General features: G+C 40.7%; 1 protein-coding gene across 1 annotated transcript in view; it reads right to left on the bottom strand.

Annotated features, from left to right (window-relative positions):
- Positions 1–27,597, bottom strand: part of APOO (apolipoprotein O) — a 54,857-nt gene that overhangs the window by 26,404 nt on the left and 856 nt on the right. The window contains exons 2-3 of the mRNA XM_055393328.2: positions 3,188–3,295; positions 1,898–2,017 (exon numbers count right to left, since the gene is read on the bottom strand). Coding sequence (XP_055249303.1) covers positions 1,898–2,017; positions 3,188–3,295 — 228 coding nt within the window. The remainder of the gene's footprint in view (positions 1–1,897; positions 2,018–3,187; positions 3,296–27,597) is intronic.

Consider the following 27,597-nt stretch of genomic DNA (forward strand, 5'->3'; position numbering starts at 1 on the left):
GTCTACAGTAAAAAATGGAAAAAGAGATATGTGGGTATTAGAAGATATCAGAACCAGCTGCCACTTGGAAAATGATTTGTTTATTTTAATTTGGTTCAAGTCACAGCAAGTTATACTAATACTGTTAAATGGCCTTAAATAATAAATGCTGAATTTAGGGGAGGACATAGAACATTAAAAAAAAAACTTGAGTATTGCTTCATTAAAATCCATTATTAGTTTTTTCTGCACATAAAAAAAGAAAAGCTACAGATCAATGTCTAGACTGACTGCCCACTTCTTCTGCTAGCATAATCTGTTAACTATGAAGAAAAACTAAATCGGTTCTTAAGAATTAGAATCAGTTCTAATTTAAGAAAATTAAATTAGTTCTTAAAGAAAGGGACTAGAACTTGTAGGTCTGAAAATGGAGTCAGGAATAAAAAGTATTTTCATTCATGAAGAGTTCAATCTACAGGAAAATAAAACTAGTATAATCACAAAAAAGCTTTTTTACTTATAAGCAGTACAAATAAACATGTTGATTACTATTGTGTCAGCGTCAGAGGCATTTTGCTGCACTAAGCATCAAGCACAGACAAGAAAGTAAAAAACAAAAAGCAACCTCAGGTTGAAAGGTAAAGAGACAAAGTACTTTAACCACCAAAAAAAAAAGAGCAAGAGAGAAATAATAGTAGTCATGCAGTCATGCCTACATGGTACAAAAATATTTGCAAATGTGCTGACCTTATCTTAACCACCAGCAGATGGTTTACAAATCTTCTAGAACAAGAGAATAAAGTCTAAATGTGTTACAGCACATTATGTGTAAAGTCTTTAGGTATTTCATAACTCTATAATATGGTTATGATACTCTAGTATAATGGCCTAATTTATGTCGTTGACAGGGTCTATGTTTACTATTTTCTTTCTAAACTGGAGAACGAAAGTTCAGCACTTGCACAGACAGTGGAAGTTTAAAATTTCAAAAGATCTGGATGAAAACTGAGTTTATAAATCTCAAGCAAAGTAAATCTAGACCACAGCACACACATCTACATTCTGCTTCTTTGTCATCAATTTTCAAAATCAAGTATGGCAAATATATAGATCAAAGTCCACAAAAACATTCTGTAGACTGTAAACTTCAGTTTCCAATGTTAAAAGCTGCAGATGTGCTTTCATGAACATAATGACATATGTCTGATCTAAAACCTGAGCAGCACAAGTCAATCCGTAGATGCAGATCTTTGAGCACGAGAGGAAACATTTCAGTACTCAAACATGTAATTCCACCCTCTTTTAGCTATCTACTCTCTTATTATTGCATTTGAAATGCTCTGTACCCATCCTGCTTAAAGTGGTACTGACTTGTAGAATCTCTGTGAGGAGAGAAACTTCCTAACTTTAATATATATAAATGTTTGCATTGTACCCTTTTCCTCCTACTAAAATTCCAGTCCCAGTATCCTCCCTGGTGGACAATAATGTTTTCATAGCCATGACCAACAAGGTACCATGGGGGAATTCCCTGGTGGTCCAGTGGTTGGGACTCAAGAGCTTTCATGGCTGTGGCTGGGGTTTAAGCTCTGGTTGGGGGAACTAAAAGATCCCACAAGCCAAGCAGGCCTGGCCAAAAAAAAAGATAAGTACCATGGGCCTCTTCTCTCTAGGCAATGTGACATTCTCTGCCCAGTGGGAAGGAAATTCTCTCCTCAGCTATGGCAACAGCTGCCACCAGGAAGTTAGGACTCTCTCCTCTCTTCCAGAGATGGCACTGATGAACATTTTTAAGTTGGGCACTCTTTAACTTGGGGCCCTTTGTTGTGCCTTTTTCTGAAAACTCAGAGCCAATATAGACTTTTCACTACTGACTCTAAACAGAAATGCATTCATTCTATTTTCAGAACAGCTGTACCTGACACCAACTTGTATATGGTTCGCAATAATGTCGGAGATGAGAGATGCTTTCTTCAAGTTGGGTCCTTGGTTCTTCCACATATTTAGACTGATCTTCAGGAACGGAGTAGAGTGAAAGCTGCAAAGATTGAAAAACAAAACAGAAAAAAATGAAGAAGGGTAGACAGCAATGAAATAACAATCAACTGTCAAATTTATAAGCATCATATTTCTAGTAATTCATGAACTACAGTGACTTAAGGATTATGTGCACCCTGAACCTTGCTTTAGACCATCTTGTACCATACTTACTTTCTTAATAAGGCTTAGGCCAACAGAGCAGGGCTCTTATGAGGTGTCGTAGCCTCCTCCGACGCTGCTCGTAGCAGACAAAGCAGCCCTCTTCACCCATTTTGTATACTGGTATTTGTTATTTCACCTTAGATTTAGTTTGAAAAAAGGATTCTATTACTCTAAAGGGTGGGTGGGAGGTGGGGTAGGGAAAAAAGCCTGAGAGTAACTGAAGAGTCAGTCTAGACTTAGTTCTAATCTAATCTAATGATCAGTCTAACGCTAACGCAAGCAGGAGAGCAGGTCTGTTCCCCAGGCAGAGAGGAAATGTTTCAGAGCCACCATGGGCTGCCTTCTTCACCCTCAAAGATGCCACTGCCCCAAGGCCTGAAAAGAAGAGAGTAAAGGGCAAAAAAATAAGCTATTCAGCTTTATGTAAACACTGTTCAAGTAACCCTGATCATGACTGAAGGTAGATCTTTATGATACTTTACTCAGAGTATTTTAGTTTCAAAAGAAACCAAATAGCCAAAATAATCAGTGGGAAGTAGAGACAAAAAGGAATGTAAACAATGGAGAGATGATTTCTTGTTTTATATATTCAATATTTATTAAGCATCTACTTATAAGCCTCTAATCCAGCCAAGAAGCAGGATGAGCCCTGGTCTTTAATTGCTTAGGAGAGGAAAAAATGTGAATGTTTTCCTGGCTTAATAGGCAGTCTAGAAATAAGAAGATCACTTAGAAGTGACTTGTGCTTACAATCTACTGAGATAGAGCAGTTTCCCCAGTAAAAATCTAAGAAATATTCCTTAATTATGCCCTTAGCTAAGTAACATTAATTAAAGTTGAAAAAGTCATAGTGTAGCAGTGTCCCACATATAAAAACAAACTATAAGGAAATATATTTCCTCCTTTTAAATATCTTTCAAATTATTATATCTTCCTGATAGTCAATTTGTATCCTTCCGATAGTAACTCTATCAGATATTCAAAATATATCACAACATATTATTACCTCATTAACCTTCACAGTATCTTTGTGAGGTGAATCCTTTTTTGATGATGCATAGACCTTGAAGGTAAGCAGGCTCAGACTGGCCGGCCCCACGAACCTCTGAATTACCTGAAACACAGAAGCAATTTAAGCTTTCTCCCAATTCTCCAAACTGAAGGTGTATAATGTGGGCACACTTGCAACCTCAGCCACTTCTGCTCCAAAAGCCTTATTGTGTGTTATGGGAAATAAATGCATTCTTGAAGTTTTATGGAAGTCAGAACCTAAAAAACATGTTCTCATGGACTCAAAATTCCAAGTCACCTTTATCTTCATTTCCAAAAGACAATAGTTCCTGAGTTTTCTACTTAGTCTTTTAAGTAAAATAAAAGATACACCACACACACACCCCAATAACAGGGGAAGGAGTTTTTCATGATCTCACCAATTGATTCATTGAACAGAGTGAAGATCCTTTCTGTAATTCTAGGAATGAAATGTTCAGCAGCTCTCGCTTTCCATTCCTACCCAGAGCTGCTCTCCCCTAATCTCAGTTCCTGAACTCATACTCTCTCTGTGCCTTGCTCTCCCTGACCGGGTCACTCATGCCCATGGCTTCAACACAAAGCCAGTGACTCCCAGACATGCAACTCCAAGCCAGAGCTTTCTTCTGAGCTCCCAACTCACTTATCCTATTACTTCTGGACATTTCCACTTGTATGGGACACAAGCTCCCAACACCAAACACACCCAAAACCAGCTCATCAGGATCTTGACTGTGCCTCCAAGTCTATATGAGGCCTGATAGGTAAATGTGTGCTGTAGAATCAAGAAAAGTTTTTAAAAATAATACATTTAAAAAATTAATACACAGCACTTGACCATCTTGAATCTTTCCACCAGAAATGCCCCCTCTTTACATACTTCTTCTCTCAGGAACGGTGCCACCCTCCAACTAGACAACCCAATCAGAAAACTCTAAGGTCATCTCCACCCCTCCATTCTATTGGTTATTAGGTCCTGTTAATTCTGCCTGTTAAAAGAACTTAATTTACTCTCTCCTCTTTTCTTCTCCCCTTGGGCCCTTGTTTCTTTCCTGGATTGTTTCAACAGCTTAATTCTAACTGTTCACCTGGCCCTATGATGACTCAAACCACCGCACTGCAAAAGAAGGATCTTTCTAAACTGCAAACCTGAGTATCTTCTACCTGTATTTCAGATCCTTTGGTATTTATTACCTAGGACTTCTATGTGAGTCTAAGAGGCCCATTTATGATCTGACCCCAACCATCTTCTTAACTTCATCAGTCACTCTGCCTTTTCCCATAAAACTTGGACTCCTGCATTCTTCCCATGCTGTTTTCCAGCTTTATGGGTTCATTCATGCTGGTTCCTCCACCTAAAATGTTCTACACTTGCTTTGCTTTCTGTACAATTGCCCAAGAGCATGGAGGTTTATAGCTTTTCTTATTTATCCATTTATTTATGTCTATGACATTCTCCCTCCCAAACTAGAAGCCCTTTTAGGATGGGGCTGTGTCTCCCCCTGTATTCCTCATGCCTACAACTGTGCTCAACACATTAAAAATGCTCAAGAAGAGTTTCTGCCTGCATGAAGGGACAGAAGACAGGCAAAAAGTAAAATGAGTGGTTGACCTGTTCTAACTACTCAGGCATGATTTAGCATCATGGAAATCCTATTCCTAAGATTTGCAATGCCTGTAATGTGAAAGACCAGGCTACTCAGAAATACTCACAAAGCATATAGTGCTAGTTAAAAACCTCAAAAGGTCTGTTGAAATTTATGCCTGGAGTCACACACACACACACACACACACAAAAGGAAATTCCCATATTTCAGAAGCAAACAAAGAGCTAGAAGCTATTTTTTAAAAAAGAAATGGTTATTACTTAAACTGGTTTAAAAATAATGACTACACCCCGAAGCATTAAGTGGAATACTTGAAAGGTATTAATTTCCAGGCAATACTGCCACTAATTTCTTTTGCTTTCAGGGTAAAGGTTAGTGAGCCACTGCTGACAGTATGCCCCTCCCCACTCCCCAGGAGATGGCCTATAGGCTGCCGGTATCTGGAGGTGCCAGCTCAGCGCTCTCTGCCCTCTGGGTCTGTTCAGACTACTGACAACACTGCTGATACTGGGGACTTTCCACTGAGCCAGCTGGCTGGCCCCACCCCGACTTTGTTCAATTCCCCTTCTTACCAGCAACAGTTGGTGCCTCATCCCTTTCCCACTTCCCCATCCAAGCATTCTGGGTTCACGCTGACCCCTATTTCCTCCTCATTTGATACAATGCCTTGTGTTGACCTTTTCAATTCTTGATTCCTGCTTTCAATCTTTAATCCTCCCTACTTTTCACATATGGCATCTCACGGCCTTCTACTGTTTTGATTCAGATTTCTACTTTTATGTTCTTAATGATTAATCTCACTCACTTTCATCTTTTATTTTCAATCTCAACTCATTTACTTTTTAAATTAAACATTTTACTGGAATTTATATGCATTTTTCCAGGTCTACTGAGAAGTAACTGGCACACATTGCAGACTAAGTTTGTGTACAGCATGGTTAATTTGCATATATTGTGAAACAATTACAAGTTCAGCTAATGTCCATCTTCTCATAAATGACACAAAGAAAAAGAAAAAAATGTTCTCCTTGTCGTGAGAACTCTTAGGATTAACACTCTTACCAACTCTCCTACATATTGTACACCACTGCAATCTATAGTCACTATGCTGTACCTTACATGACTAGTACTTATTTACCTTACAGCCAGAGGTTTGTACCTTTTGACCACCTTCTTTCGATTCCCCCTCCTCCCATCCTCCACCTATCATAACCAGAATTCTGATCTCTTCTTCTATGAGTTAGGGTTTTTAATTTGTTTTTAGATTGCATTTATAAGTGAGATCACATGATATTTGTCTTTCCGGCTTATTTGACTTAGGATAATGCCTTTAAGGTCCATCCGTGTTGTCACAAATGGTAGGATTTCATTTTTATGGCTGAACAATATTCCATTATACATATATGTATGTGTGTGTGCACAATATACATGCATTTCTTTATTTACTCATCTATCAATAGACAGATTGTTTCCTTGTCTTGGCTATTATAATAAATAATGCTACGAACATGGGGGTACAGATACCTTTTCGAGTTTGTGTTTTTGTGTCCCTTGGATACAGTCCTAGAAGTGGAACTGCTGGAGCACATGATAGTTCTGTTGCTAGTCTTTTTGGAAGAATCTCTACACTGTTTTCCATAGTAGCCATATCAACCTAGAGTCCCACCAACAGTGCACAAGGGTTCCCTTTTCTCCACATCTATGCCAGCATTCATTTCTTGTCTTTTTCATGATAGCCGTTGTAACAGCAGTGAGGTGATATCTCATTGTGGTTTTACTTTGCATTTTCCTAATGACTTGCGATGTTGAACATCCTTTTATGTATCTTCTGGCCTTTTGCATATCATATTTGGAGAAATGTCTATTCAGGTCCTTGCCCATTTTTTACCTGGGTTATTTGGTTTTTTGCTACTGAGTTGTATGTGTTCTTTCTATATATTAGATATCAACCCTTTATCAGCTGGTGTGCAAACATTTTTTTCCATTCCATAGGTTGTCTTTTCACTTCGTTGGTGGTTTTTTTGCTGTGCAGAGGTCTTTCAGTTTGATGCAGTCTCACTTGTTTATTTTTTATTCTGCTGCTTGTACTTTGGGTGTCATTAACTTTTTTTTAATTAATTTATTTTGGCTGTGCTGGGTCTTCATTGCTTTGTGGGGTTTCTCTAGCTGCAGTGAAGCAGGAGCTTCTCACTGCAGTGGCTTCTCTTGTGGAGCACAGGCACTAAGCAAGCAGGCTCAGAAGGTGCAGTTCCAGGGCTCCAGAGCACAGGCTCAGTAGCTGCGGCACACAGGCTTAGCTGCTCCGCAGTATGTGGGATTTTCCCAGACGAGGGATTGAACCCGAGCCTCCTGCACTGGCAGGCAGATTCTTATCTGCTGAGCCTAGGAGTCATTAATCTCTACTTTTCCCCACTCCTGCCCATTTTTCTAGTTTTAATATTATGCTAAGCCTGCCCTTTTATTGCCCAAGTTGTTTTCTTCATCTCCCTCTTCTCCTGTCAGCCTCCCCTGATCCAAGCCTACCTTCCCTCCCATTCCACAGCAGGAACTGTGGCCCCAAGGGTGGCAGCACTTAAGAAAGCTCTCTCCTGCAGTTGCCCTTTCAGTTTACTGCAGGCTCTCAACAAATTAAAACAACAACAACAACAACAAAAAAACACCTCATCCCCAGAGACCTGGGCCATCCAGAAATTAACACTCCCCAGGGCCAAAATTCTCTCTGCAGAGGTTTACTTCTGGGTTTCTCAGTCTCAGCAATGTTGACATTTGGAATTGGATCATTCTCTGCTGGGAGGCTGTCCTGTGCACTGTAGGGGGCACAGCAGCATCCTGGCCTGTACCCACGAGATACTAGTGCAAACCCCTCCCAGCCATAAGTCAAAAATGTGCCCAGAAACTCACAAAAGTCTCCTTGGATGCCTCCTCCCACCTTGAGAAGTGTCAATTTACTTGATTAAATATTATTTCCCTATATCTCTCAGATGTATAGAACAGTCTTTGGGACTCTATGGGAGAGGGTGAGGGTGGGATGATTTGGGAGAATGGCATTGAAACACGTATGTTGTCATATGTGAAACGAATCACTAGTTCAGGGTCAATGCATGTTATAGGATGCTCGGGGCTGGCATGCGGGGATTGACCCAGAGGGAGGATAAAGGGAGGAGGGAGGTGGGAGGGGGGTTCAGGAGGGGGAACTTATGTAAACCCGGGGCAAATTCATATCAATGTATGGCAAAACCAACCAATATAATATTGTAAAATAATTTGCCTCCAATAAAAAATAAATTAACTACAAAAAAAAATAATAATAAAATAAAATCTGTGGCCTTAGTCCTAATATGCAGTGATAGAAATTAGCACAGTCAATAATTGTCTCCTGAGAAACCAGTATGCAGGTCAAGAAGCAACAGTTAGAACCAGACATGGAACAGACTGACTCAAATTTGAGAAGGGAGTACGCCAAGGCTTTACACTGTCACCCTGTTTACTTAACTTCTATGCAGAGTATATCATGTGAAATTCCAGGCTAGATGAATCCCAGGCTAGAATCAAGATTGCTGGAAGAAATATCAACAACCTCAGATATGTAGATGATAACACTCTAATGGCAGAAAGTAAAGAGGAACTAAAGAGCCTCTTGATGAGGGTGAAAGAGGAGAGTGAAAGAGCTGGCTTAAAACTCAACATTCAAAAAACTAAGATCATGGCATCCAGTCCCATCACTTCATGGCAAATAGAAGGGAAAAAGTAGAAACAGATTTTATTTTCCTGGGCTCCAAAATCACTGTGGATGGTGACAGCAGACACAAAATTAAAAGACACTTGCTCCTTGGAAGAAAAGCTGTGATAAACCTAGACGGCATATTAAAATATAGAGACATCACTTTGCCGACGAAGGTCCTTATAGTCAAAGCTATGGTTTTTCCAGTTGTTGTGTACAGATGTGAGAGTTGGACCATAAAGGCTGAGCACCAAAGAATTGATGCTTTTGAACTGTGGTGCTGGAGAAGACTCTTGAGGGTCCCTTGGACTGCAGGGAAATGAAACCACTCAATCCTAAACAAAATCAACCCTGAACATTCACTGGAAGGACTGATGCTGAAGCTGAAGTTACAATAGTTTGGCCACGTGATGTGAAAAGCTGACTCTTTGGAAAAGACCCTGATGCTGAGAAAGACTGAGGGCAGTAGGAGGAGGAGACAGTGGATGAGACGATTGGATGGCATCACCAATTCAATGGAATGAGTCTGAGCAAACTCTGGGAGATAGTGGAGGACAGAGGAGCCTAGTGTCCCACAGTCCATGGAGTCACAAAGAGTCAGACATGACTTAGGAACTGAACAACAACAACAATGCTTGGGAGGTGATGTGTGTGGGATAGACTTGTGGAGAAGGGGAACAATGGGACTTTCTGCAGTGACAGAAATGATCAATATCTTGATTGGGTGAGAGTTACAGAAGGTGTATACATTTGTCAAAGCTCACATTACAATCCATACAACTTACAATCTGTGTGTGTGTATAAATTGTATGTCAAAAAATTCATACACACCTAAATCATGTCAAGTTTATGCCAAAATATGGGTGGAAACTGCAGGTCAAGGGTCATTCTCAACAATGAGTCAGCCATATCCTGACCATGGTAAGGATCTGGTGGTATTGACCTGTGCAGTGGAAACTCACAGGAAGAGCCTGGGTAAAGGATCCACAGGCAGAGAAGTCTGATGCTGATTCACTACCCAGCATCTTGGGTGGTTTATTTTCTTTTTTGGTATCAAAGAGGGCTCCTCTTGGTGACAGACTACTCCATCCAGCTTGACCAGACATTATCAAAATGGAGATTCTCAGTGGTGGGCCCCTATCGGGTGGCTATCATAATTTGTCAGAGCTCATATTGACTGTTTGGGTTAAGCCACTCAATATCAGAATTTAAGAAGGAAAGCCTGTTAAAATGGGCAGAGATCACCCCCAGGAAAGTGTGAGGGTGATAAAAGGAGCAAAGAAGAATCTTCTTTAATCTTTTATCTCCTCAATGAAGAAAAAGAATATAAATCTGGAAGCTTGATGTCCTCAAGAAAGATTTAACCAACTGGGTCATAATCACTAAAGTGCTGGCTTTCTGACCTTTTCTTCATGGGCACTCCTGTTATGCTGCCCTGTGAGACATGAACACAAAGGTGTTCTCTCTCCATGAGGGATCCTGACCCATCATGGTACAACCAGACTGAAAATACCTCCTGGGAAGTGGTGAGGGGCTAGGATCTCTATAGACTATGTGTACCCATGGCCTGAGCACTCACCGTCCCAAGTGACAGTCCTTAAGGATCTTTCCTTGTTTGCCAGGTTCACTCTCCACCCAGGGCATATGGCTGGGCTCAGAAACTGGGTACATATGCACCTTCTAAGAGCCGATTAAACATTCTCTACCTTGAATTAGAAGAGTCTGGTTTGATAGATCAAAATCAAGTCCACTCTGTATCTTCAATGAGTGCTAAGCTACAGCCACGGGACTAACTAGATCCAAAGGCTGCACTGCATTAGGTCCAGCCTATCTTCTGTAGTGTACCCCTCAGTCACTAGACGCCCCTCCTAGAACTCAGCTAGTTGAAGGTCTCAAATTAAGGAGGCCAATGTATTAGCTTCCTTGAGATTTTAAAGGTAGCTGTAAGAGACCCATAGTCAGGGAAAACAGGTCAGCTGGTGACCCTGAGTTTGCAAACTTCAGAGGGAGTATCATGGAGTTCTCTGGCTCATGTGTAAACCCTCTTTCTTTCTGGCTGACTATATTCCCTAAGAATACATCTGATATGCTGTGCTTATCAAGGTAAATTCTCCATCTTAGACCTGTGGACTCTGTCTCTCAACTTTTATTTTACATAGTCCACAGAGCACTTGATTGTCAATGCAAACTGAGCACCAGGATTGGCAGTTGGCTGGATGGAGCCCTAACAGGAAATACTGTAAAACAGCAGGCCACCACTGTTTAAAAGGCTTCCACTTCTTACTCTCTCCACTGGAGCTCATCAAGGACTGACGAGAACCAAAACAAATCTGGCTAGGGAAGTAGTATTATATAAGATAGAACAATTGGAAGAGTTCAACGAGAACTTCATTTTCAAACAAATATTTTCTATATATATATTCCACATCAGGTGCCACGGGTTTCCCAGGTAGCACGAGTGGTAAGGAAACCACCTGCTAGTGCAGGAAACGTAAGAGACACAGGTTGAATCCTTGGGTCAAGAAGATCTCCTGGGGGAGGGCACAGCAACCTACCCCAGTATTCTTGCCTGTAGAATCACATGGACAGAAGCACCTGGCAGGCTGTGGTCCAGAGAGTCACAAAGAGTCAGACAACTGAAGTGAACACACGCATGCACACCATGATACGACACTTAGGCAGACATGGTCCCTGAGAGTTTACAGGAAGCTTACGAGTTAACTCAAAAAAACTCAGGTTATAACTTTAAAAAAAAGGTTTTTTTTTAAGACTCAGGCATAAGACTGAGTTTAGCCTTCAGCACTAGAAGCAAGGGCAGATTCCTATACACAGTTAACTAAGATATTAATCAGGTGAGTTCACCCTCGTATCACAATGGTACCCAGAGGCTAAACTGTCCCTGTTTTGCAAATAAAAGTGTACTGTCCAGAACTCTAGCTCCAGGACAATTTTCTGATTGTGTCCCAGGAAAACTGCTCTGTTGTTGCGGTTCAGTCACTAAGTTGTGTCCGGCTCCTTGTGACCCCATGGACTGCAGCACCCCAGGCTTCCCTGTCCTTCACTGTCTCCCAGAATTTGCTCAGATTCATGTCCATTGAGTGGATGATACTATCGAACCATCCCATCCTCTGCCGCCCCCTTCTCCTTTTGCCATCAATCTTTCCCAGCATCGGGGTCTTTATAAAGAGTCAGCTCTTCACATCAAGTGGCCAAAGTATTGGAGCTTCAGGTTCAGCAACAATCCTTCCAATGAATATTCAGGGTTGATTTTCTTTAGTATTGACTGGTTTCATCTCCTTGCAGTTCAAGGGACTCTCAAGAGTCTTTTCCAGCACCACAGTTCGAAAGCATCAATTCTTTGGCGCTCAGCCTTCTTTATGATCCAACTCTCACATCTGTACATGACTATTGGAAAAACTATAGCTTTGACTAAACAGACTGCTTTAGGGACACATAAAAATCTCAAGTTGAATCAGTCAGCCTCAGAATTATTCAAGGATGCTCAGGAACGGTGGGGCTCAAACCCCTGACAATTCGCTTTATCAATTTTATGGAAAACATAGCATATAGTCTCTCTCATTATTAAGAAGGGTATACTTTTATTTTCCCACCATTACAGATCTATTATTTTACTAGAATTTCCACTAAAAATATATGCCAATTTCCTAACAACACTGTAAATCAACTATAGGTCAATAAAGTAAATTTAAATATCTATACATATATATAAATTTAAAATATGGATACACATATATGAGTGTGTATTTCCGTATGTATACATACACACACCATTTTCCTTTTCAATAAAATGTACTGTGTACCAGGACTGCATAATGTAAAAGGTTTCAGCATCACCTGGGAATTTTTTTTAGACTCACAGATTCCAATGCCTTCCCCCAGAGTGTCTGATTCAGTAAACCTAAGAGAGTCCCCAGAATCTATTCCCACAATCAGTCAAGTTTAGAAAACCACTATTTCGAAAGCAGATGCTTGAGGAACAATTATTCAACTTAAGTTTGTAAAAACACTGAATCGTACTTACTTTTAAAAACACTTGAAAGGATGAAATGAAAATTGTCCTAAACATAAAAAAACAGTGATTGGCCCACCACTAGAGAAGTTATGGGATTTATTTACATTCAAGAAAATCTTTCCCATCTTAAACACAACACAATTCCATTTACCCCTAGTCCCCTAACTACTGTCCTATCCTTCTATCTCCCTCCACTGACATTAAAAAAAAAAAAAAGACTGGTTAGAAGACAGAACAGTGGATATCCTTAGTGAGCTGGGGAGTAACTTAGAAGGGCCCTGGAGGTTTCTCGAGTACAAGATATACCAGTACAGTCTGTTTGCAAAAATTTCTTGTGATCTGTGTACTCTCCTGTACGTATATGTCAACACAAAGTTAGAAAGACAGATTCTGCCTCCTTTCTCTATTTTATTCCCTCCTCCCCTCACTACTCAAGATATCTAAAAGTGGCCTTTCCCAGGCCACTGATGACCTCCCAGTAACTCAACTGCAAAGGACACCTGGCATCTCAGTTGTGCCCTGAAACTGGTGACCCCTCCACCAAACTCTCTCTTACTTTAGTTTCTAAGATTCTGCTCTAGCTCCATTCTCTAAGCTTGTAGGGCACTCCACCAATCTCTGTATGGGCCTTCTCTTTCTCTGTCTGCCCATCTCTTCAAAGTTGATGAGTCAGAGTAGTACTTAATCTTCTCTTCTTCTCACTCCAGCACAATTTCATTAAATCTAAGTCTTCAACTCCCATTCTCTGCTGCTGCTGCTTCTGCTAAGTCACTTCAGTCGTGTCCAACTCTGTGCAACCCCATAGATGGCAGCCCACCAGGCTCCCCCGTCCCTGGGATTCTCCAGGCAAGAATACTGGAGTGGGTTGCCATTGCCTTCTCCAATGCATAAAAGTGAAAAGTGAAAGTGAAGTCACTCAGTCGTGTCTGACTCTTAGCGACCCCATGGGCTGCAGCCTACCAGGTGCCTCCATCCATGGGATTTTCCAGGCAAGAGTACTGAAGTGGGTTGCCATTGCCTTCTCCACCATTCTCTGCTGTTCTGTTCTGTTCTGTTCAGTCGCTCAGTCGTGTCCGACTCTTTGCGACCCCGTGGACTGTAGCCTACCAGGCTTCTCCGTCCATGGGATTCTCCAGGCAAGAATACTGGAGTGGGTTACCGTTTCCTTCTCCAACCATTCTCTGCTACTGATACCGAAATCAGTAGGCCAACTCCGAGGCCTGGTCACTCCCTAAGCCTCAGCTTGATTGTCTAGCACCCCATGGACATCCCCATCAGGTTTTTCAATTGCTACCTCATAATGAGTTCTCTTTTTCCAAAAAGCTCTTTTTCTCTGAATTTCCCTACATCCTTTAATAGCCTTACCAAGTCACACACAAGACAACATCAAAGCAATTCTTTCATGAAACCGTGAAAATAGACTTCAAAGACAGTAAGATGCGGTCACTGCTAATAAAATTTGGATAAACAAATAATTACGCCACTTGTGATAAGTGCATTACCAGACAAAGGACAGGAGTAACACAGAGAAAGGAATAACGGACCACAACTGGAAATGCTGGGGAACAACTGTAAAGAGAAAGCAGAATCAACCATCAGAAAGTCTCTGCCTGCCTTCCTGTCTTCCTGGCTTTTTTTAAAGCAAAGTCACCCAACCGATTGATGCTAAAACTCAGTGTCACTAGGAACAGTCTCTACAAAGAGTAACAAAGGAAACAAAGGTTTGGATCATAAGGATGATTTCTCATACCACACTACAATCTTTTCAGTTATATTCATAATTAGCTACAATCTATGGGCTTCCCAGGTGGCTCAGTGGTAAAGAATCGGCCTGCCAAGCAGGAGACCTGGGTTGGATCCCTCAGTCAGGAAGATCCCGTGGAGAAGGAAATGGCCACCCAGTCCAGTGCTCTTGCTTCCTTTTTTTTAAAGCAAAGTCACCCAACCGATTGATGTTAAAACTCAGTGTCACTAGGAACAGTCTCTGTAAAGAGTAACAAAAGAAACAAAGTGCTCTTGCCTGGAAAATCCCATAGACAGAGGAATCTGGTGGGCTACAATCCACGGGGTCACAAAGAGTCAGACACAACTGAGTGTCTAAACAACAACAGCTACAATCTCGAGATGGAACAAATACAAGCAACCATAAACCGTGACTTTTACATATCAATATTCTCAATCCAGAAGCTCTCTTTTAATCTCAAGATCAGATGGGGTTTCAACGATAATCTACTCAAAATAAATAACCTTGTATCAAAACTGTATAAATAAATCTAATGCTTTAATTACTGCCCATTTTAGCTATTACATAACTAGCTGTCACATAACCTGTACACTAAAATGTGTAGCTATTTCCAAAGTTATTGGATAACATCACTTTTGCATCTATCACTGTGGGTAGAAAATAAATGGCATTTGGGAATACTTTAAAAGTAAATGCCATTTAAAATTAGATATTCCTATATTTACAGGAAATGAGGCACAATTATGAATTTTCTCCCTAAATGTTACACTACTTCTTTGATCCTCAATCAACCTTTTCTGCAAAAATTTCCATCTGAAAGCAATTCACTTAAAAACAAAATGCTTTTAATCTGATTCTTTCCAGTTGTTTACGAGGAAAAAATCTGATAGGGATTATTTTTTACGTCGATGAAAACTGACAATACTTTTGAGGTTATTCATGTTCTAAAAAAAGAACATAAAACAAAAAATAGATTAAAGAATTTAGGGTAAAACAAAATGACAATAAACAATTTTGCCCAAATCAGGCTGCACTGCTGTCCTTAGTAATGTGCCATAAACTGAATAAAAAATAAAGAGAAACTAAATGAGTCTGCATTCTCCAAACATCAAAGAATATGCCTCCCCCCATAATAAGCATCAGTACAGTACCTACATTTGATACAGCAATCCTTTCTAATCTGGAGGGTCACACACCAAACTGGTAACAGGGGCTTTCTCTTAGAAGAGGATTAGAGGGACACAGATGATGGAAAACAGATAATTATCATAACTGTACTGTTTGACTTTTTACAAGGAAAAGTTATTTTTTTAGCATGATTTACACAATTTTTCAAATAGGTATTTTCTCACCTCATACCCCTCAGGGTGGCTACTATGAAAAAAAACAGAAAATAAAAGTGCTGGAGAAGATAAGAGAGAAAATGGAGCCCTTGTGCATTCATTATTGGTGGGATTATAAAATGGTACAATCACTTAGGAAAACAACATGGAAACTTCAAAAAATTAAAAGCAGAATTACTGTATGATCCATCAATTCCCCTTCTGGATATAAATGCAAAAGAATTGAAAGCTGGGCCTCAAGGATGTATTTGCACACCCACGTTCATAGCAGCATTATTTACAACATATAAAAGGTGAAGTCACCCAACTGTCCATGGACAGATAAATGGCTAAGCAAATGCCATATATACATACAATGGAATATTAGAACCTTAAGTGAAATAAGCCAGTCACAAACACAAATACTGTATGATTTCATCTATATGAAGCACCTTAAGTAGTCAAATTCATAGAAACAGAAAGCAAAATGGTGGTTACCAGGGGCTGTAGGGAAGGAGAAAATGTGGAGTTGTTGTTGAATGGGTACAGAGCTTTGGTTTGGTAACACGAAAATCTTTTCCACAATATGAATATATGTAATGCACTTGACCAATACACTTAAAAATGGTTAAGATGGTAAATTTTATGAGTTTTATCACCATAATTAAAAAGTATGGAACTTAAGAAAAATGATTAAGGTGGTAAACACCAAAAAAAGCAACCAGAAAACAATACAGTATACCTTTTCCTCCTCAAAAATAAGTTTTCTCTCCAAAGTAGTAATCTTGATAGATCATATCAGAACTTACTGTAACTATTTATATAACAAATTAATAAAGGAAATTTACTTTCAATATGTGATCATACAGCTTTCATTTCTAAATGCCTTCACATCAAATTTTAAGACTGTAACAAAACATCTCAATATATCTGAAATAAAAGCAGATTAGAAAATGAAATAAAGTAGATTTTTTTAAAGGGGTGGGGGATTTGTGAGGTTTTTGAAAATATCAAACTAAGGATGTCTATATAAGTATGCCCAGAAATGAGTCTGAAAAAGATATGACAGTAGTTATATACAGATGGTGGGATTAAGAATGATTCTTTAGAATTAACTGAATATCCTGAAGTTTTTACAATGAATATTAATTTTATAATATGCAAGAAACAAAAATGGCTGGCTCCTGAGGATATTCTAAACAATCTGCCAGAGAATGCGATGGTAAATCCAATGAAAAAGGATGATGACATTTCTGGAATAAATATACTGATCAGTGACAGCATGTTTGGAAGAGATGTATTGAAAAGGTAATTAAATCTGTCCTCTTAATAATGACTATTTTGACAGGCCCTCATTTGCATGTAGAAATCTGGGAGCCCTTACACTTCAACAAGACAAACCACAATCATTTCGATCTGTTTCACAGTGAAGGGACTATAAAGTCAGTATTTTAAGAGTTCAGACTTTAACCAACGAAAAGAAAAACTGTATTCCAACTATGACAAACATAGAACTATCTTATGAGAAACTCTGAATTCTGTTAATTCTGTGCTGGGGTAACTGATATTTCCTAGTTATTCCTCATCCACTATAAACACACTGTGATCTAAAGAGATAAGGGAAGAAAAAAACCAAGGCTGTTTTCAAGATTAATTTTTTTTTTTCCAGAAAACCACCTTCTATTTTATCATCGGAGGGCAGAATTCACCACAAAATTAGGTCAGCAAAGCAAAGCAAATATGTTTCATCTGCAATTGTTTCATCTTTTAAAATAGTTACAGAATTTTGTTGAATTCACACAAAAAAATAAATAAACTTGTCTGATAAACAGGAAGGAAACCTCAGAGCCAAAGAGTGAGATAATTGTTCATTCGGGCAGGTTTTGAGTCATCTGGTTGGGCTGTACTGGTTTCACAGACTTGGAACAAAGATGACATATAATTTACCATGTAGCAAATTTATTCCGAACTTCCTCATTCAGACAGAAATTTAACAGTGCTTACCTAAACCCAAATGGCACCCCAAGATCTATTCAATCTTTTCTAAATTAAGGAAACATAGGCAGCAAAATTAAAAAAACACAAGGGAATATTTACTTCAAGACTTCCTTTTCAAATGCTTCTACGTTTTCTAACAACTAAAACGATTTCCATCTTCTAAGAGGAAGAGGTATTCTGTCAAAGTAAAGTCTATCTAGACCCAGGTTCCTTTTCCTAACAGACCACTGTGTGCACAGAGGACGCTGAACTCACTGACAACTGCCCTCAACCTCATCTCAGTTATTCACAGGCTTTTTATCCTTCAAAGAAAAGGAAACTGCAAAATTCTTTTGTAAAAAAAAAAATTGTGTGCAAGGCTCAAATCAGCTGATGACAGTCTAGACTCATAATGAAAATCTCTGCGAAAATAAGGAACAAAAACAGGAAAAGTCAATATTTGGACTAAACACAGCAACTTTTAACAGTGCTCCCGAACCATGTGACTCTACCAACAGGCTCAGTGTCAATATTTGCCAAGTGAGGTAAGCCATTAGCAAACGATTTAGGAAACTTGGTGGAGTCCTCCTATCACTTGGTGTTCACCGACTCACTCACCAGTTTAACCCATGTCATCAAATGACACATGAAGCAGCACCTTTAATGGGAAAGGAGATTCATTTCAGCAAGCACAAGAAAAGCAAGCTGTTATTTCACAAGACTGACATCCACAGAGTTGGGGGTGGGGAGAAAAATGAATCTTTATTGTTTTCATATATCCTATTTTAAAAGACTGTTCAAAGGAATGAATAGGAACATCTGAAAAAAAGAAACCACTGTGTCTGTGTCCCAACTAAAGCAGTGAACATGTACTTGTAAACCTGTCTCTAGCTCCCACAGAGGGTTCCTCATCCTCACCCAACCAAACAAAGACGTCCTTAAGTTGGAGCCAGTGAGGGCTTGGAACAAAACAAACCGCTTGCTTCAAAGAGTGCGAAAGAAGTAGGAAGACAAAGGGTGGCTGTATTTAAAGTGCCTTTAAAACAATATTCATTCAAAATACAACTTACTGCCTATAGTGCTATTATCATGAAAACACAGCTTAATATTCAGTTATAGACTGTCAGCATAATGAAAACTAAACAACCCTTGCTCTAAATTCCTCCTTCTACAAGTTTTAGTGTACAATGTACCAAATTCTGAAATCCACCACATCAAGTAATTGGCACTTCAAGGTTTCTAATAAAACTGGCATGAGGCCATGCAGCAAAAGTGAAAAACAAGTAGTTTCCAAATTCTAAAATATATCTTGAGACTGAGTTTTTTTCCTCCCTGAAAATACCCATATGACGTTGCATGTTGTATGCACTAACCATAAATTTCCACTTTAGCATTACTGGGGAAAATCAACTGATACAAACTCTTCTAATTCCTTCATTTACAGAAATCTTTTGGCGTTTTCCTGTCATATTATAAGTCAATTCTCAAGCTTTTGAAATAGGCATGTATCATTGCTACAGAGATTTCTTGCGCATCTCACTACTTGCAGTAATTTTAAATGTACTGTACAAATAAGCATTAAAGTTCATTTCTCAGGCTCTAAGAAATCCCTGCTAGCCTAGAAAGGACATGGGTGTGGAGTACATAGACATGTAATTAAAACATTAAACCTTTAAATCATAAAAAGTCAGTAAATATGCATAGGTCTCATGGGGCAATAAATTCATCATAAATGTCAAGTGCATTATCTACTGTTCCCCATTTTGTCTCTGCTCTCCGTTCTTCTAGGGTATAATTCATCTACTTCCTCCTTCTCTTCTTCCAGTGTTTGGCTGCACATGAGAAGCTATTTGCATTTTCAAAGTCGTGGGAAGAGTGGTACAGTGTCCTGAGCAGAATTCAGTTCCAAATGAGAAGTGAGTTTACTCAAGTTTGAGCTACTTTTTATAGCCCTAGGTTGACGATGCTAACCTGAAACTCTAGGTCGTTTTGGTGGACAGGTATGATGCAAAAGGGATCAAAAGTACCTTACATTCATTTAGTGCTTGGCAGCTTACCGTTCTTCCTACATATGTTATTGCATCTAAACCTTCCAACAACCCTGTGCCATATGGGGGGCCTGCTACTGCCCCCACAGCACCTTGATAAGGGGACTTGGGGAGATAAAGAAACCTCATTAAACTTGCTCAGCCAGAAACCAGAAACACAACTAGAACCTGAGCCTGTGCTTTCTGACTGCAGCCCGCGGTACAGAGCAGTTTTTCCTTCTCCCTTGTGATCTACCACCCAACATCTCTGAAGGGTAAGAAAGGAAGAATATTCAGTTAGTTCTGCATGTAAATATGTTTTTATGTGAGCAAAATGTATTCACTATAATTCCTCAAGGAGAATTCCCTCAGAGATACTTAAACTGTAAGGGCAAAAATTTCAAAATATGTGACATTTAATGTTCATGTAAAATAAAGTTACAGTACTTCTTTTCCAATTTACAGATGATTTTCCTTTTCCATTTATCAGTGTAATTCTCCCCTCAGTTTCTACTAATAACATACTATTCACGATAAGAAAATTTATTTCAGAAAGACAGGCAATAAAGGCATTACATCAAGACCAAACAGTCACAAAGCATATTCGAGGTAGTAACACACCTTATAGCCAAGAATACGGTCACCTCAGGCCCTTTTGAACAGTGAGCTCTGAGTACAGGTCATATCTCCGTCCTACAGGAAGGAAGTGACATAGACCAGCTCTCACTAGGCTAGCTTCTGGCCCTTGAGGCATTTGATGATTCCTTTACCTTCAGCCCACATCTCCTCTCAGGAAAACTCCACCCTCTTGGGTTCCATGTTAACTGATTACCACCTCTAATGTCCACAGATTCTGGTGGCTCAGAGGTTAAAGCGTCTGCCTCCAATGCGGGAGACCCGGGTTCGATCCCTGGGTCGGGAAGATCCCCTGGAGAAGGAAACGGTAACCCACTCCAGTATTCTTGCCTGGAGAATCCCATGGACGGAGAAGCCTGGTAGGCTACAGTCCACGGGGTCGCATAGAGTCGGACACGACTGAGCGACGGAACGGAACAGAAATGTCCACAGAAACGTCTACAAGTCCAACCTATTCAAAAGCAAGTTATCATCTCTTTCAAGCCAAACTCAGCCTTCTTCCACATTCCCATCTCATTCAATAGTTCTAACAGCCACTCAATTTTCCAAGCCAAAAGCCTGGGCAGCATCCTGAGATTCTCCTTCTCCCAACTCTGCCACATCCAATCAAATACTAAGTTTTGACATTAAACAATAATTTTGGAAAGTCCCAAGACTGTGCACCACCATAACACAACTATAGCAGCCTCCTATACAAGACACCAACTAAAAGATATTAATAGCTCATGTCTACAGAGCACTTATCTTGTACCAAATGCTGTGCTAAACTCTGGGTCTGAGTTAATTTAAATCCACATAACAATTTAAGGTTGGTACTAGTCTTTTGCAGGGGGTGGAGGATGGGGCAAGGGTGCCTTCACCAACTGGTGTGTGGAATCTTAGTTCCCTGGCCAGGGATTGAACTTGAGCCCCCTGCACTGGAAGCACAGAGTTTTAACCACTGGACTACCAGGGAAGTCCCAGGTTGCAACTAGTCCTATCCTTCTTTTACAGATGAGGACAAAGCTACAGAAAACTTCAGTATCTCACCCCAGCTAACACAGTGAAGCCCAAGGTTTTATCCTGGCACTGAACTCTCACTTGTGTCCTTGCACGAGCTTTCTCTCTCTGCTTAAGAAGGCTCTTTCAGCCTTGTCTGCCCCGTTTCAAAGACCAGGACCAGAGCATGTTCTCCTCTACCAAGTCTCCTGATGCCCCCTGTTGGTGCCTGTTCCTCTAAGTCAGTACTTCTCAAGTTTGGCTACATGCCCTACAAACTAGACACCCGAGATTCTGATGGCATTGGTCCGGTGCAGTCTGGGCACAGGGACTTATAAAAAACTACCGTCAGTGAAGGCTTCCCTGGTTGTCCAGTGGTTAAGAATCCACCTGCCAATGCAGGGGACACAGATCCGATTCCTGGTCTGGGAAGACCCCACATGCTTGGGGCAACTAAGCCCATGAGCCACAAATACCGAAGCCTGCACTACAGAAGCCTGTGCTCCACAAGGAGCCTCAGATCCCTGCAACTGGAGAAAGCCCCTGAGCAGCAACAAAGACCCAAGGCAGCCAAAAATAAAAATAGACATAATTTTTATAAAACTACCCAGGTGAGTCTAACATGCAGTCAAGGTTGGAACTGCTGCTCTACATTTCCCTGACTCTTACATCAGAGCACTTGTCCGAGTGCATCCAATGAACTATCCCACTGTGCCACTGATCGCATTATGAGCTCCTAAAATGTAGGTTTCACAGTCACCTGAGGGGCTTTTTCAAAACTAGAGGTTCCTAGACCTCACTTAAAAACTCAATCAGATCCGTGAGCAGCACCTTGGAGACTGTCTCACAAATAATTCTGCTATGTGGCCAGATTTGGGGATTCTCTCCCAAGTTAAAAAAAAAAATGGGTCGTTTCAGTTACACCTGGCAAGGTACAGTAGAGTGCCCAACTCATAGATGAACTAACTGTGATAGACATATGTGCAGTGAATGAAATCTAGTAACATGAATCTGGAGACTGGGTGTATGAAGTCAATATTCAAGCTTCTGGCAGCAGCACCTGGAAAATCTGCTTCCTGAAATAGAATGTAAATACTGGAAAAAAGTGAAAGTGTTAGTCACTTAAGTCGTGTCTGATTCTTTGCAACCCCATGGACTGTAGTCCGCCAGGACCCTCTGTTCATGGGATTTCCCAGGCAAAAATACTGGAGTAGGTTGCTATTTTCTTCTCCAGGGGATCTTCCTGACCCAGGGATCCAACCTGCGTCTCCAACATTGCAGGCAGATTATTTTATTTTATTTTTAATTTTAGTTGGAGGCTAATTACTTTACAATATTGTATTGGTTTAGCCATACATTGACATGAATCCGTGCAGGCAGATTCTTTACCATCTGAGCTACCAGAGAAGCCAAAGCACTAAACACTGGGCAGCTTTGCAAACGTGTTTTGTAATCCACCAGTGCCCCCTACTGACTTGAAGATGGATAGCTAAACCAAAATAGTGGTTAAGAGTTTCAATATTTTAATTGTATATGCATATAACATACGGCATCACCGACTCGAAGGACGTGAGTTTGAGCAAGCTCCAGGAGTTGGTGGACAGAGAAGCCTGGCGTGCTGCAGTCCATGGGGTCGCAAAGAGTCAGACACGACTGAGAGACTGAACGGAACTGATACACATAACCAGCCACACAAACTTTACTTTTTCCATCAACACCTGTATTATCAATTATTCTGTTCTCCAGTCCTAGCTGACACAAGCTGATAAACCTGATCAGTCCCTACCATTTGCTCATCCCCACTCCTAGGCTGCAATCATAAGAGAGGGCTAGTAGCAGTTCTCAGCAGAGCCCTCAAAGCCTCTCATTTATCTTTTTTGCTCTTCGGTCAATGCCTCTTCCAAATCTCACCATGCTCATAAAATCACTCACCTGGAAAACACACACAAAAAAATTCACTTCCCAATTTGCCTCAGTTCTTGCTATTCAAATTAAGAAATGAGACACGCAGCATCTAAATCACCCAGGAGCCTGTCAAAAAAAAAAAAATGGAGACTCTGAGGCCCCCCACCCAGACCTCCTGGATCAGAATCTGCATTTTAACAAGAGTCGCATGCACATTAAAGTTTGAGGAGCACTGGTCCTTAACTTCTAGATTTGACACCTCCATTTTAAAAAATATTTGTTTATTTATATATTTATTCTTCTGCATGAGGTCTTAGTTGCAGCACTCAGGATCTTCGTTTTGGCCCACGGACTCTCCAGTTGCGGTGTGCGGGCTTAATTCCTCTGAGGCATGTGGGATCTTAGTTCTCCAACCAGGGATTGAACCCACTTCCTCTGCATTGCAAGGCAGATTCTTAAGCACTGGACCACCAGGGAAGTCCCAACACTGGCATTTATGACAAATAATTTTCTAAGTAACTCCTGCTATTCGGTTGGCCAAAAAGCTCATTCAGGGTTTTCCCATACCAGCTTGCAGAAAAACTCACATTTGTTGGCCAACCCAGTATCTTGAAGTAAAATTCATCACCCAGCTACACATATGTGTTTTGTGTATTAAGTCGCTTCAGTATGTCCAACTCTTTGCAACCCTACGGACTGTAGCCCATCAGGCTCCTCTGTCCATGGGGTTCTCCAGGCAAGAATACTGGAGTGGGTTGCCATTTCCTCCTTCAGGGAATCTTCCCAACCCAGGGATCAAACCCACATCTCTTATGTCTCCTGCATTAACAGGCAAGTTCTTTACCACTAGTGCCACCTGGGAAGCCCTACACATATAAGTCCAAAAAAAGAGACCAATACATTGATTTGATGGTAACACAATAGAGAACGAAAAGGAAAGATTTATAAGCATTATATTTCACCATATGAATGTTCAACACAACTAAAAGATGTGAAGAACAGGGACGTCCCTGACAGTCCAGTGGTTAGGACTCCATGCTTCCACTGCAGGGGGCACAGGTTAAATCCCTGTTTGGGGAACTAAGATCCTGCATGTCACATGGCATGCCCTCCCAAAATTTTTTAACAAAAAAGATGTGAAGAACCAACCAAGTTTCTAAAACATACCCAAGGCAGGTGATACCATCTAGTTGAGAAGCAGTGGTCTATCATCACTGCCATCCTTCTTCCCCTTCCATCTCACAAGTGGAAGGGACTATCTCTGCTCCTTTTCAAAGCTGAGGGATTCTCTTTTGTAAAAGTTGCTTCCCTACATTCTTCCCAAGGCCATGGGGTGTGTATGTTTGCATGCATGCACACTCAGCCGTGTTCAACTCTCTGCGACATCATGGACTGTAGCCCGCCAGGTTTCTCTATGGAATTTTCCTGAGGCCATAAACACTGCCAAACCTTGAATACTGCAACAACCACAAAACAACTCTAAAATCTTGATCAAACACATCCCTCTAATTACTATATTCTCCCTACTTCCCTTGACAGTCAATCTTCTAAATTGCATTAACTCATCTTTCAGTCACCAACCCATATTAATCTAGTTTTCACTTCCACCAGTAAACCTACATGTATAAAGATCATGAAAGTCTTCCAACTAAATTGCCCAAATCAGTGAACACTTCTCCAAACCCATCTAACTCATCTTTCTGTAACAAACATTGCTGTTGCACATCCAGTTTCCAGTGTCCCATTGTGTTCATGGATTCATTTCTCTCCCAGGTGATTAAGGTAGAGTGACCCCAACCTGAGCTGATTCTGTTTTGTCTAAGCCCATCAGGTCATGCCATTCCCCTGGCACTGGCTATTGGGTAAGGTGCAGACACCAGACATAAGCTGATCCAATCAGATTGAAGGAAGAGTGTAATCCAAGCCTAAAGTTTTGTCCTCTCTTGCTCTAGCGGATGAGAAAGTGTGTGTTACTAGCAGTCATCTTGCAAACTTAAGGGGAACCAACCTTACTGCGGAAAGTCAAGAAAAGAGATGGGGACCGTGAAGACATTGTTGACCCACTGGAATCCACCCTTCCTCTGGATTTTGTGAGATAATTTTCCTTACTGTTTATGCCATTCGGTTTTCCCAAATTGAAAGCATCTACTCCTTGGAAGGAAAGTTATGACCAACCTAGATAGCATATTAAAAAGCAGAGACATCACTTTGTCAACAAAGGTCTGTCTAGTCAAGGCTATGGTTTTTCCCATGGTCATGTATGGATGTGAGAGTTGGACTATAAAGAAGGCTGAGCACTGAAGAATTGATGCTTTTGAACTGTGGTGCTGGAGAAGACTCTTGAGAGTCCTTGGACTGCAAGGAGATCCAACCAGTCCATCCTAAAGGAGATCAGTCCTGGGTGTTCATTGGAAGGACTGATGTTGAAGCTGAAACTCCAAGACTTTGGCCACCTGATGCGAAGAACTGACTCATTTGAAAAGACCCTGATGCTGGGAAAGATTGAGGGCAGGAGAAGGGGACGACAGAGGATGAGATGGTTGGATGGCATCACCAACTGAATGGACATGGGTTTGGGTGGACTCCAGGAGTTGGTGATGGACAGGGAGGCCTGGCGTGCTGCAGTTCATGGGGTGGCAAAGAGTTGGACACAACTGAGCGACTGAACTGAACTGAACTAACATCCCTGAACTTCCCTCTCTTCATTTTCTAAATATCATTCTTATGCCCCTGCTTCTACTTATCAAAAGTTGCTTTTCAAAAATTTCTGGCCTCCCCTCTTCCTCCTCCTTACATTTTGGTATCCACCAAAGTTTGTTGTGAGCTTTTCTACTCAAAAAAAAGTTTCAACGATTTCAGCTCCCTTTATCTTTCCCTTGATACAGCAGAACTAAGTTAGTGGCACTTTCCCAATGGAATACCACTGTTGCTGTTCCCCAACTCAATCAGTTGAGGAACTCCTGTCTCTCAAAACTTGCCTCGTCTGAAGTCCCCAGGGCTTCCTTGCTCTTTTGCGCCATAGACCTCTTCGGCAGCCTGATGAGCCCTTTGGACCTCTTCTCCAAAAAATGCTTCTAACTGTGTAAAATGCCAATTACAGTGCAGTATAATTGTTTGTAAGACCAAAAATCTGATACAGTAATGTATTTCTTTATTAGCTCATTAAATAAGATATAACAGTGAGTCTTATAACTACTAGAATTTTGATGTAATGAAGAATATAAATGATATTTGGAGATCTGCAACAACTATAATGTGATATGACAATGTGTGTGACATGCACTGGTCCTACTGACTTCGACTGGTGACAGGTACTGCTAACACCACTGTAGCGTGTTGCTGTAGCAGCTTATTAAATGAATGGCTCCCAATGAACTCTGTGCCCTCACATCTGTGCTCTGTGTAGTCCCCCACCGTACTGACTCTGGGCTTGGCCATGTGACTTGTCTTGACATCAGCAAATGTGATGCAAGCAGGTGTTCATGCCTCAGGACAAGCCTGCTTGGAAACCAGTAACCATGTGAGAAAGCCCAAGATAGTCATACTGACGGGCCCCAGGCCCACAGATACAGGAGAAAGGCCACCTTGTAGTCTAGCCACCAGCTGAATTTAGAACTGCCCAGCCAACCTATAGGTGGTGAGAAATAAAAAATCATTGTGGTTGTATCCAAAAATGGATAACTGAAACAGTTACCTACATTCATAACTGAAGGAAATGCTAAACTTCACCAGAAGATTAGTGAAAAAGATTCTATTTTCCCATCAAAGTTCAGGGAACCCCGAATTCTACCCACAGACCCTCTGAGGAAACAAGATCCACAGGTTGAGAACCCCTAGTAAGACAGATCCTACTCTCCTTTTTACTACCACAGTACATTAGTAACAATATAAACTGATCCTAGCATATCCTTAGTTGCTGCAACCCTAAAACTGAGCCAAACTCCTAGCATGTACGTGTTTCAACACAAATTTATGAAATGAACGCAAGATGCTTTTGTGATCTGTTGTCCTAACTAAACTGTGAGCTGCCTGAAAACAAAATAAAAGCAAATACTTAGATGTCACTTCTATGTGCCAGGGCATCTTCCAAATGCTTCACACCTAATGTATTTATTCCTTATAACAACCCTACGAGGTAGAAGCTAGTTCCCCAATTTCACCAATAGGAAATCAGGCACAGAAAGGCCAAGTGACTTGCCCAAGGTCACACAGCTGGAAAGTGGCAACGGCACAAGTGTAAGGCCAAATCCATGGTCTGATTGTATACTGTCCTAATGCCCCCAAAGCACATCGCAGCTCAATAAAACATTCAAATAAATAGGACAATTCTGACATTTCATTAGCACTATTTTATGGGTGCACTGCTTCAAGACTCGATTTTGTAGACTCCTTTCTAATAGCCTGTGATGTTTTTCGTGATATACAAATACGATTTTC

This window comes from Moschus berezovskii, chromosome Y (genome assembly GCF_049115385.1).
Source record: "Moschus berezovskii isolate FMDL1 chromosome Y, NW_MosBer_1.0, whole genome shotgun sequence".
Lineage (NCBI taxonomy): Eukaryota > Metazoa > Chordata > Mammalia > Artiodactyla > Moschidae > Moschus > Moschus berezovskii.